We start from the raw sequence: 11,535 nt of genomic DNA, 5'->3' as shown, positions 1-11,535 counted from the left end.
GGCAATATTGCTATTTTATCTCTGACAAATGCTGCCATCAAGTGAGACTCCTTATCATTGTTTCAATAGATCACCATTAGATTACCAATAGAAAACAGTGTGAAAGTACAGGCAAATCTAATGTGCACCATCTCCGATTCCCTGTAACTAAATATGACAAAGAATCAGCAATGAGCAACTCTAAAGGAACTAACTGAATAACCAAACATGGTAGAAAAAAATGATCCAAACCAAAGGAGTAGCCATGGGCACCCACATGGGCCCCAGCTATGCCTGCCTCTTCGTAGGATATGTGGAACAGTCCATCTTCCGCAGCTACACTGGCACCACCCCCCACCTTTTCCTCCGCTACATCGATGACTGTATCGGCGCTGCCTCGTGCTCCCACGAGGAGGTTGAACAGTTCATCCACTTTACCAACACCTTCCACCCCGACCTCAAATTCACCTGGACCGTCTCAGACTCCTCCCTCCCCTTCCTAGACCTTTCCATTTCTATCTCGGGTGACCGAATCGACACGGACATCTACTATAAACCGACCGACTCCCACAGCTACCTAGACTACACCTCCTCCCACCCTGCCCCCTGTAAAAACGCCATCCCATATTCCCAATTCTTTCGTCTCTGCCGCATCTGCTCCCAGGAGGACCAGTTCCAAAACCGTACAACCCAGATGGTCTCCTTCTTCAAGGACCACAATTTCCTGCCAGACGTAGTCGACGATGCCCTCCACCGCATCTCTTCCACTTCCCGCTCCTCCGCCCTTGAGCCCCGCCCCGCCAACCGCCACCAGGACAGAACCCCACTGGTCCTCACCGACCACCCCACCAACCTCCATGTACAACATATCATCCGCCGTCATTTCCGCCACCTCCAAACGGACCCCACCACCAGGGATATATTTCCCTGCCCTCCCCTATCAGCGTTCTGAAAAGACCACTCCCTCCGTGACTCCCTCGTCAGGTCCACACCCCCCACCAACCCAACCTCCACTCCCGGCATCTTCCCCTGCAACCGCAAGAAATGCAAAACTTGCGCCCACACCTCCCCCCTTACTTCCCTCCAAGGCCCCAAGGGATCCTTCCATATCCGCCACAAATTCACCGCACCTCTGCACACATCATTTACTGCATCCGCTTCACCCGATGTGGCCTCCTCTATATTGGGGAGACAGGCCGCCTACTTGCGGAACGTTTCAGAGAACACCTCTGGGACACCCGGACCAATCAACCCAACCAACCCGTAGCCCAACATTTTAACTCCCCCTCCCACTCCACCAAGGACATGCAGGTCCTTGGACTCCTCCATCGCCAGACCATGGCAACACGATGGTTGGAGGAAGAGCGCCTCATCTTCTGCCTGGGAACCCTCCAACCACAAGGGATGAACTCAGATTTCTCCAGTTTCCTCATTTCCCCTCCCCCCACCTTGTCTCAGTCAAATCCCTCGAACTCAGCACTGCCTTCCTAACCTGCAGTCTTCTTCCTGACCTCTCCGCCCCCACCCCACTCCGGCCTATCACCCTCACCTTGACCTCCCTCCACCTATTGCAATTCCAATGCCCCTCCCCCAAGTCCCTCCTCCCTACCTTTTAACTTAGCCTGCTGGACACACTTTCCTCATTCCTGAAGAAGGGCTTATGCCTGAAACGTCGATTCTCCTGTTCCTTGGATGCTGCGCTTTTCCAGCAACACATTTTCAGCTCTGATCTCCAGCATCTGCAGTCCTCACTTTCTCCCAGAAAAAAATGATCGACTATTTTGTGTATGCTTCGCAGAAATCCTGCAATGGTGCTAATCATTGCTCAATATCTTTGGAAATGCTTTGGAAATGAATAATTATTACCATCAGTACTCAGTTTATGAAGCAATTAAATGAAATTAGATGATTAATTTAGGCGTTACTTTCCTCTTATTTCTGCAAATCTGTCAGAGTGCTTTAACAAAAAAAAATGTCATTGCGATAGGTGGTTTGGAAAAGTTACACCCCACAGCAGGAAAAGTTGAATTAACAGATGATACTGACACAAAATCTCAAATCTCATAAACATATTTTGGCACTTTAAATTGGCATAACTGATTATGTTTTCAAGTAGTGTAGTGACATCACTACTGCATCTGGCCTATACTTTTCAGAAATTTAAGATAAAATTACTATAAAAGGAAAATAATTTTAGAAGTACAAACTGGTTCTCGGTACGTAGTATTATAAAGTTTACTTCCAGACACGGAATAATTTTAGGCTATTTTCATGAAAGAACTCGGCTGCTATTGGCTGTCAATCTAACACTTTGATGCTGCAACAGTATCACTTTATGACATCACGAGTTTTTAAATCAGGTCTATCAATTTTGACTAACACACTTATGGTGCAAGTATCAAGTTTCTCAAAGACAGCACAAGGTCGAAGACTTTATTTCAAGACGTATAATCATCAGCAAGACAAGGTATCCTTAAAAGTTAACCGTTAATAATTCAAAAAATAATTATATTTATATACAGAACCAAAATATTGCAAATGCTGGTAATCTGAAGTAAAAACAAAATGTGCTGCAAATATTGTATTGCTCTGGCTGCATCTGCATGAAAAGAAAACATTTAATGTTTCAGCTTTGTGATCCTTTGTTAGAAATGGAACCATTTATAGATGCAAATATTTTAAAGCAGGGTAAGTGGGGGGGGGGGGGGCACAAAAATGAAAGAAAGGATCGGAGAGATTAAATGACAAGAAAATATGAAAGTGCAAGGCAAAAGTGGGAACCAAAAGTTATGAGACATAAAATAGTATCATGGAAAACCAAGTTTTCTCTTGAATACCTATTTCTACCACATTCTCAGGCAGTGCATTCCTGATCTTAATCACTCACTGCACAAAAAAGTTTTCTTCATGTCACTTTTGCTTTTTTTTTGTCTGATCCTGAAATTTGTGTACTTTGATTTTTGATCCTTGATGGAAACACTTTCTTCCTATCTGCTCTGTCTAGACCCTTTATGATATTGATTACCTCTTTCAAGTTAGCCATCATCTTTTTTTCCAGGAAAAATAGCAAAAGTTTTTTCCACACCTTCTCTAATGTCTTCATACCATCCATAAGTATGGCACCTAGACTGGATGCAGTATTCCAGTTGAAGATGAAGTAATGCTCTTGCCACCGCCTACAGGGTCTGCTTGGGTCACTACTTGATCAGGCTGCTTCTCTTACCTGGCCTTAGACTTTCTCCCCTACCTTCCCTTCCTCCTGGCTGGTGGTCATTGCTCATGCTGGCCTTCAGTGACATTTCCTCCTCTCTCTCTCTGGGATGGAGACCAGGACTGAGAGATTCCTGGGTTGAATCGTAGATCACAGCTGGCACAGGCAGCCACAGATGAGGATGGTAGAAGATGGAGGGTGACGTCCACTCTGCTTTGTTCAGCGGCTCACCTGTGTTGTTATGTGGCTCTGGCCCACAGTCTATTTGGGATCCCTCTATTTCAGTTGCTGCCTCTGATTGGGGGGAGGTCAAAGAGTCATATACAGAACCCTGCCAACTGATAAGGTGGTGGAGGCCAGGCCAGGGTCACATCCTGGCTGAGGGGGGACTTTGTTCTGTCCATTCATATGGCATCCTCTTGGGTAGAATCTGACTGGCAGTGGCTGTAGCATGGCTGGAGGTGCAGCTCCAGCAGGGTCTGGTAGGTGAGGATTCCCTGTGCAGTCCTTGGGAAGCAATGTGCCTAATGGAGAGGCTGCACGTCAGACAATTGAGAATCAGCCTCAAATGTGAGAGAAGTAAGAATCCTGCCAAAATGGTGCCAATTGGTCAGGAACAAAAGTAAATATTAAAATGAATTTCAAGATGCTGAACAAGACTTTAGGTCCCAATACCTTGAAATTAATGCAAAACAATATTAAACAGGGCAATGATATTTGAGGACTCCTTGTGTTGTGTATAGATGAAGATATTCAAAATCATTAGGAATCTTGACCTCCTGATTGTGATGTTGCCCTTTTGTGGCAATAACTCTAATATAGCTGTAACTTTTAAAGTTTGTCCTCCTTAGATCTCAACTTGTCCACCATGGTAGCATTCAAAACTTCTCTCACTGGTTTAAAAAGCATATTTAAGCATTTGAGAAGTTACAGTCAAGATGCACAAGATATGATTGAGGAATGAGCTATTTTAGTTGCATGGAAAGATTAGAAAAACTATGAACCTTCTCCCTAGAAAACGCTGAAAGGAGATGTGCTGGAGGTGTTCAAAATCATGAGATGTCTAGACAGAGCTGACAAAAGGAAACCATACCCAACAGCAGAAGGGTTGTGAATCAGAGGATAAGATTTTGGCAAAAGATCCAAAAGCTGTATGAAAAAAAACGTTTATATAAACAACATCAGAATGCATGCATTTGATGGGTGGTGAAAGTAGATTTACAGGGAATTAGTTATTAACCAAAATAGAAAAACATTATAGCTACAGGAAAAGGCAGAGGTTTGGGTGAGACGAACTGAGTTGCCCAAAAAGAGCATTGGTGGTGACAGAACAGGCTAAATGGGCTCTTTCTATTCTATAACCATTCCATGATTCTGTTAACTTCAGAATGTCCCATCAGCATTTATTTCTATTTTTTCTCCCTTTTGCATTGTAACTAATTTTCCCATATATATTTTCAATTATCAAGTTTCACCTTCTCCAGTCCTTCTGATTTGTCTTCGCTTTTTGATATTGGTGAAGTTATTGATTTTTTTACTGTGCAATTGAATAAATGTGGTACAACAGAATTTTTTTTTAAAAAAACATAAACCAAAAAGATGCCTCCATTTCTTTCTGGAGATGCAACCAGACCTACCAAGAATTTATTGTTTTATTTCAAAATGTTGATAATAATGTTAATGTCTTCAATGGTTACTTTGTTTTCTATAGCTTAAAACTGAGGAAGGATAGTGATTATAATATCGCTGAAAGAGACTCCCATTGATAAAATCTTGTGTTGGGAAGGGTGGCCTCCATCTCTGCCATAGTCAAATTGCCGACCAATCAGCACTCTCTCTCCTGCAGGGTGAATTGTTGTCATAGTTTAAAAATTGGTATTCTTGTGATAGTTCTGACGAGTGCACGAAGGTAATATTGTTTCCCCTCAGCAGTATTCCAGTCAATGCTGTCGATATCATACTTTGCCCAATATGGAACTTACATGCTCTTATCCCTATTTTTGTTAGCGATTGATCATAGTAGGAGACAAGCATTCAATGTTGGATATAAGATTACATTGTTCTAATTAAATTTGATCATATTTGAAAATATCACACATCAAAAGAAGAAACAATCCTTTGTCTATTACATAATTATGCAATAATCAAAGATGAGTTTGTCTCAATATTTGACAGAGCTCCCTGGTGGTCTAGTGGTTAGGATTCGGCGCTCTCACCGCCGCGGCCCGGGTTCGATTCCCGGTCAGGGAATGCATGTTTTTTTTTCTTGCAATGTTTTGCATTTTAAAATTATTTAGAAAGTATTAATACGGGCCGTTAATCTGATTGTGAAAAATATGTTTGCTTCACATATTCCGATTGGCATGGTTTTAATAATTTTAAGATGCTGTAATCTATAGTAATTTTATCCTTTCTTGTTTATATTGAAATATCTTCATTAAAATGTCTTCAAAATAGTGGTAGCAAATTTAAATGAACTTTAATATCCTCTATTCGAAGGTGTAACCGCCCATTCAAATAAAATAAAACACTTTTTCCCTGACCGGGAATCGAACCCGGGCCGCGGCGGTGAGAGCGCCGAATCCTAACCACTAGACCACCAGGGAAGTTGATGATATGTTTTCAGTCTATATACTGGAGGCTGATTGCGCCGATGTTGTCAATTGTTTTTGTGTGGACACGAAGGTGATTTTCCAGGCGCTGATTGGACGCAAGGCAGGACTCCACTATGGGCAGTGTGTGCCTATTGGACGGCACCGATGATTGACGTTGATCAACGGTTTTCGGGCGGGGCGTTGCGGGCCGAGGTTCTATATCAGGCGCGTAGAGCCCGCGGTCCCTAACATTGACTTTTGAGTGGAGTACGTGAGGTGGTAGTGCTTCGTGCCGGTTTACGATTTCAAATGGGCCCTGTTGCCTAGCGTTTGCTTTCTTCAGTTATTACACTTGGAGTCCTGTTTGGTGTCGAAGGTAATAGATAGGGGCGGAGGAGGGTGGTTGTGTTGTATTATGTTGTGTTGTTGGGGAGAGGACATCCTGGGGCCGCTGACTTCAATCCTGTTGCCCCCTTCTCCATCGACCATCAGCCGGAGCCTGGGCTGTTGGTGGCCGCGGTATGTATCCCTCCCCTCAGCCCGTGAGGCCTTTAAGCCGCTGGAGTGTCCACAGGGTGCGGTTCCCATTGCACTGTTTTCACTGAGTGAGTTACTCTTTCCCCACCGGGGGGTGGTGGGGGTGGCGGAGCTGGCTGTCATGATGTTAACTCAGCTGTTTCTCCCCATTTGTGCCCCCCTCTGAGTAATGTTGTTTGCAACCTCATATTATTACAACAATACTGAGGATACTGGAAATCTGAAACAAACTGCTGGAAAATCACCCGTGGATTTAATTCCTTCAGAATTTCTGGGTTTTTTTTGTTTCAACTTTACATTTTCCTTTAAAAAGCTACAGTTGTTAGACTGTCCTTTTTTTTTGATGTTGACAACTCATTTGTGATAGTTTGGCAGTCATTTTTGAACGTATGAGTGCTGTTAATTTGGCAGTGACTTACCTAAAATAGGTGACACTTTAGTAATTTAATCCCCTGAATGATGCTTGGCAGTCTGTCAGGTTCATAGAATGCTATTTGGGCCAAGAATCTGTTTATAACTTGCAGGGTGTTACTGGGGCTGTGCAAAGCTGCTTCAAATTGGCAGCTAAACCATAGATAATTTTGTATCTACTAAAATTATAAATTGCCTTTTTTATTTTTCATATCTCTGTATACTACAGCTTTTATTCAGTAAGATGTGTCAAAGAAATGCTAAAGCAGCAGCAATTAATTCTTAAACCATTCAACCTTGGTTTTTAATTCCTATTCTATAAATTGAGAATAATTTCATGTCTGTAGCACTTGTGATGTTTTGCTTTTGAGCAAGTCTGTTATTTTTAAGGCAACAGTTCAGATATAACGGAGAGGGGTAGAAATAGTCTAAACATAACTAAATTCTGTGTACTGTTTTGATTGAACTGGAATGAAATCCAAACCTAATCTACAAACTTCCCAATGTATTTTGTTAAAACGCTCTCATATGATCATGTCTTTGTGTGCTACATATTGTCAAAGCTATTCTCAAACTTTGTCTCTTTATGTAAGGCTTTAAACCTTGTGCCTGGTTTTGTGATGAGATTTTCTTAAAATTTGATTACCTTTTGATGTGAAAGGCTTTCTTTAATAAAGGTGACCTATCCTATTTGCTAGTATGTGGTCATTAAGGTCAGGCATTTCTCTGTACTAGAATTGCACTGTAATTTTCAAGAACTTGTTGAACTACCAGTTGTGATGTTTTGCTATGCTGCAAATCTAAATATAGTTTTTAATTTCCTTTTGCTACTTCAAGGGTAACCATCAGATACTAGTTTGAAAGATTGCAATGGCATCCATTCCGTCAACTGGCTCTCTTACAGCAACCCATGACTATTACAGGAGTAAGTAATTCTGAATAACAATCCTTTTGGGGTGTTTGCAGTAGGAGGATCAATTGAGTTACAGATAGCTGATTGGTTGATGTGCTCTTTGTGGGTGTTTTCCAACAGAAACAGCTGCAAACCTGATGAGTAACAACTTTCAGTAAAATTCACAGTAATGATTTTTTTTCTCTTAGCATGCTTACTAAATTTGTGAATACTTTTTGCAGTATTTTATCTATAAACAATGAAAGACTTTTTTTATTTTGGTATACAGCAGGATTGAGTTTATAATTAGATTTTTTGCTTCATGTATATGGAGATGCCCATCAAATTTTAATTCTGATTGGGGCCAATGATACAGTAAGATTTATATATTTTTGATCTTTTACTTATCATGCTATATTCTACAATTCCTTTTTATTTAAATAACTGATCAACCCTTTTGGGGATGGGGTCCTGAAAGAATTTTCTTTGTTCTGCAGAGGTAGACAGCACAAGGTTTTGAAAACTGTTTGTTTAGTGGTTTTTTAATATTATGGTGTTTCTTAGATTAAATCTTTCAGTTCCTTTGCAAATTGGGATGCTAAATGGGTTAATAATTTCATAAGTAATTTTGCAAGCCAATTTTAGCTTGCTAATTATAATCAGCAAGGGACAGTTCTGTTAACAAACAAGCACAGTAACTTTATTTAAGATTGAAAGCTGTACTTCAAAGCCATTACTTAAATTTGAGTGTCCTCTGTTTGCAGAGGATGAGGTCTCTGGAAATACTGAGGGACCTGTGCTTTTCCAGAGTAATCTGTACCGTTCCATACTTTGTTTTTTTTTTCTTGGCATAGCTGTAGTGATCATTCATCAGAAATGTTTTGTTTAGAGCAGGTTGATGCTGCCTTTCAGCATTCAGGGAAGGGGATGAGCACATGTTGTTGTTCAAGTTTTCCATGTTCTAAATAGAGTTTGTAGAAATACTGATGTATGATAAATAACTTTAAGTCGAAACTTCTAATTTCAGGACGCCTTGGTTCTGCTTCCAGCAATAGTTCCTGTGGTAGCTCAGAGCACATGGGAGAAGTGATTCCACACCATCCAGGTAAAAGAACTTCCACTTATGTTTTAGAAATGCAGCTCATCTTGTGTTTGTAACAAATCTCTTTGGAAATATTTTGAACTCCATATAACAACAGTTAAGTTTAATTATGCTACCAAACTGCTTTTACCCAACTAACTAATCTCTTGTGCTGTTAATCCGATTTCATTGAAGTTGACTTTATGTATCAAGAAACAATTAAACTATGTAATTTGATTTTTTTTATTGCTACCTTTGTCATATTTTGAATTATTATCTTTGACTAGTAATTATTTTGGCCATTTTAAAAATTGAAATTAAGTATTTGGAACCAGGGGCATTGTTCAGCAAATTAAATAAAAATAGTATTAGAAAAATGCCAGATTGGCAACATCTGGCAAGAAAGAAAATATTTTTAAACCTATTACCGCTTCTTGCATAGAGCAAGCTGAAATTCTGGACAACTGAGAAAATGCATAGTGAACACAAGATTGTTCCTGTCGAAGCAAACCTTAAGTTTGAAACTTGTTTAGTTGTTTAATTGCATTGTACACTTTTTTGTCATTAAACTGTTTATCTTTATACACAAGCTTTGAGTATTAAACATTATTTTAAGACACGTTCTTTCTCTTCAAGAAGTGACAGGATTGAGGGCAGAGCAGTAGATGTGATCTATGTGGACTTCAGTTAAGGCATTCGACAAGGTTCCCCATGGGATACTGGTTAGTAAGGTTAGATCTCATGGAATACAGAACTGGCTCACGGGTAGAAGACTGGTGGTGATGGTGGTGGGTTGTTTTTCAGATTGGAGGCCTGTGACCAGTGGAGTGCCACAAGGATCGGTGCTGTGTCCTCTACTTTTTGTCATTTACATAAATGATTTGGATGTAAGCATAAGAGGTATGGTTAGTAAGTTTGCAGATGACCCCAAAATTGGAGATGTAATGGACAGTGAAGAAGGTTACAACAGGATCTTGATCAGATGGGCCAATGGCCTGTAAAGTGGCAGATGGACTTTAATTCTGATAAATGCAAGGTGCTGCATTTTGGGAAAGCAAATCTTAGCAGTACTTATGCACTAAATGGTAAGGTCCAACAGGAGTTGGGAGGTCATGTTGCGGCTGGACAGGACATTGGTTAGGCCACTGTTGGAATATTGCATGCAATTCTGGTCTCCTTTCTATCAGAAAAATGTTGTGAAATTTGAAAGGTTTCAGAAAAAGATTTACAAGGATGTTGTCAGGGTTGGAGGATTGAGCTAAAGGGAGAGATTGAATAGGCTGGGACTGTTTTCCCCTGGAGTGTCTGAGGCTGAGGGGTGACCTTCTAGAGGCTTATAAAAGTGAGGGGCATGGAAAGGATAAATAGACTGTCTCTTCCCTGGAGTGGGGGAGTCCAGAACTAGAAGGCACAGGTTTAGGGTGAGAAGGGAAATATATCAAAGAGACCTAAGGGGCACCTTTTTAGAGGGTGGTAAGTGTATGGAATGGGCTGCCAGAGGAAATGGTGGAGGCTGGTACAATTGCAACATTTTAAGCAGCATTTGGATGGGTATATAAAGAGGAAGGGTTTGGAGGGATCTGGGCTGGGTGCTGGTAGGTGGGACTAGATTGGGTTGGAATATCTGTTCAGCATGGACAGGTTGGACCAAAGGGTTTGTTTCCATGCTCTATGACTTTATAAAAACAGTTTTATAGCAACCGTTTGCTAATTTTGTATTTGCAGGATTACCAAAGTCTACAGCGGGCCAGTGGTGGATCAGTTTTTTCTTTGGAAAAACACAGAACCATCCAGTAATGACAACTCTTTCTGAATCCTCTGAGGGGTGAGCACTGTACAATGTAATGGAAAATGTCAATGGAAGATAATTCCAAGTAATCAAGATAAACTCATTGTATAACAAACACTAAAGTCCTCTGATCAACTTGTAAGCATTTTTTTAAAGGATGTTGGTATATAATGACAAATAGTGCAATAATTTTCTTTTCTTTCTAGTGGCAAGATCAACTGTATACTGTCTCAAGAAATGGCGAGGAAACGACATGCCAGTGAGCCCAGCAAACCTTCATCTTAATCTGGTTTCAACTTTTGAAGAAGATGCTAGGAATTTCAGGCGTTCCCAAACCTTAAATTTTTAAAAATAAAGGCTGCTTGAGTTTCTAACTATATATTTTAAATAAAATCCAGTCCTCATTTTTTCCATTTTTATTGAGGATTGTTTGTTTAATTGAACATCTAATAATAAAAAAACTTTAGCAGCCCATCTGTCTAGTTTTCCATTTACTTTTTTCTTTTTGCTAGATGTCTTTGGCTTGTCATATTACCAAATCATAGACATGCTGTTATCTGGTCAGTAGGTTTCTCCACACTTTCAGGTAGCAAGTGGCTCAGGTTAGCAACTGCTGCCACTGAGTGCCAGGGACCTGGGTTCAATTCCAGCCTCTGGTGACTATCTATCTGTGTGGAGTTCGCGCATCCTGCTGGTTACCTATGTGGGTTTCCTTCCACAATACAAAGATGTGCAGGTTAGGTGAATTGGCTATATTAAATTCCCTGTCACGTTCAGGGATGTGTAGGTTAGGTGCATTAGTCAGGGGTAAATGTAAAGTAACAGGGTGTGGGGATGAGTTTGGGTGAGTTGCTCTTCAGAGGGTTGGTGTGAACTTGTTGGGCTGAATGGCCTGTTTCCATATTAGGTATTCTGATTTCAGCAACTCTTAAAATCTCAATTGCTAACCAATGGTATGGATTATTTATCCAAATTTAATTTCCTTTATCTTTAAAACAATATGATGTAAATGCATGTGACATCTGGTTGTTGAACAAGTAT

The 11,535-nt window shown here is 40.7% G+C and overlaps 1 protein-coding gene and 2 non-coding genes across 3 annotated transcripts; 2 read left to right on the top strand and 1 right to left on the bottom strand.

The window, feature by feature from the left end:
* The first annotated feature begins 5,368 nt into the window (after nt 1-5,368).
* trnae-cuc (transfer RNA glutamic acid (anticodon CUC)) lies at nt 5,369-5,440 on the top strand. Its single transcript has one exon. It is a non-coding gene; the product is annotated as a tRNA-Glu (tRNA).
* A 284-nt stretch (nt 5,441-5,724) lies between these two features.
* trnae-cuc (transfer RNA glutamic acid (anticodon CUC)) lies at nt 5,725-5,796 on the bottom strand. Its single transcript has one exon. It is a non-coding gene; the product is annotated as a tRNA-Glu (tRNA).
* Nucleotides 5,797-6,005: 209 nt separating this feature from the next.
* On the top strand, nt 6,006-10,966 carry LOC122547540 (pancreatic progenitor cell differentiation and proliferation factor). Its single transcript, XM_043686159.2, has 5 exons — nt 6,006-6,160; nt 7,570-7,657; nt 8,652-8,729; nt 10,431-10,530; nt 10,701-10,966. Exons 2-5 carry the CDS (start codon nt 7,603-7,605, stop codon nt 10,777-10,779), a joined length of 312 nt encoding a protein of 103 aa, XP_043542094.1. The 5' UTR covers nt 6,006-6,160; nt 7,570-7,602; the 3' UTR covers nt 10,780-10,966.
* The last annotated feature ends 569 nt before the right edge of the window (nt 10,967-11,535 follow it).

This window comes from Chiloscyllium plagiosum, unplaced genomic scaffold, assembly GCF_037043375.1.
Source record: "Chiloscyllium plagiosum isolate Xiang-an unplaced genomic scaffold, Cpla_swu_hap1 HiC_scaffold_15, whole genome shotgun sequence".
NCBI classification, from domain to species: Eukaryota; Metazoa; Chordata; class Chondrichthyes; order Orectolobiformes; family Hemiscylliidae; genus Chiloscyllium; species Chiloscyllium plagiosum.
This window is presented reverse-complemented; position numbering and strand designations above follow the sequence as displayed.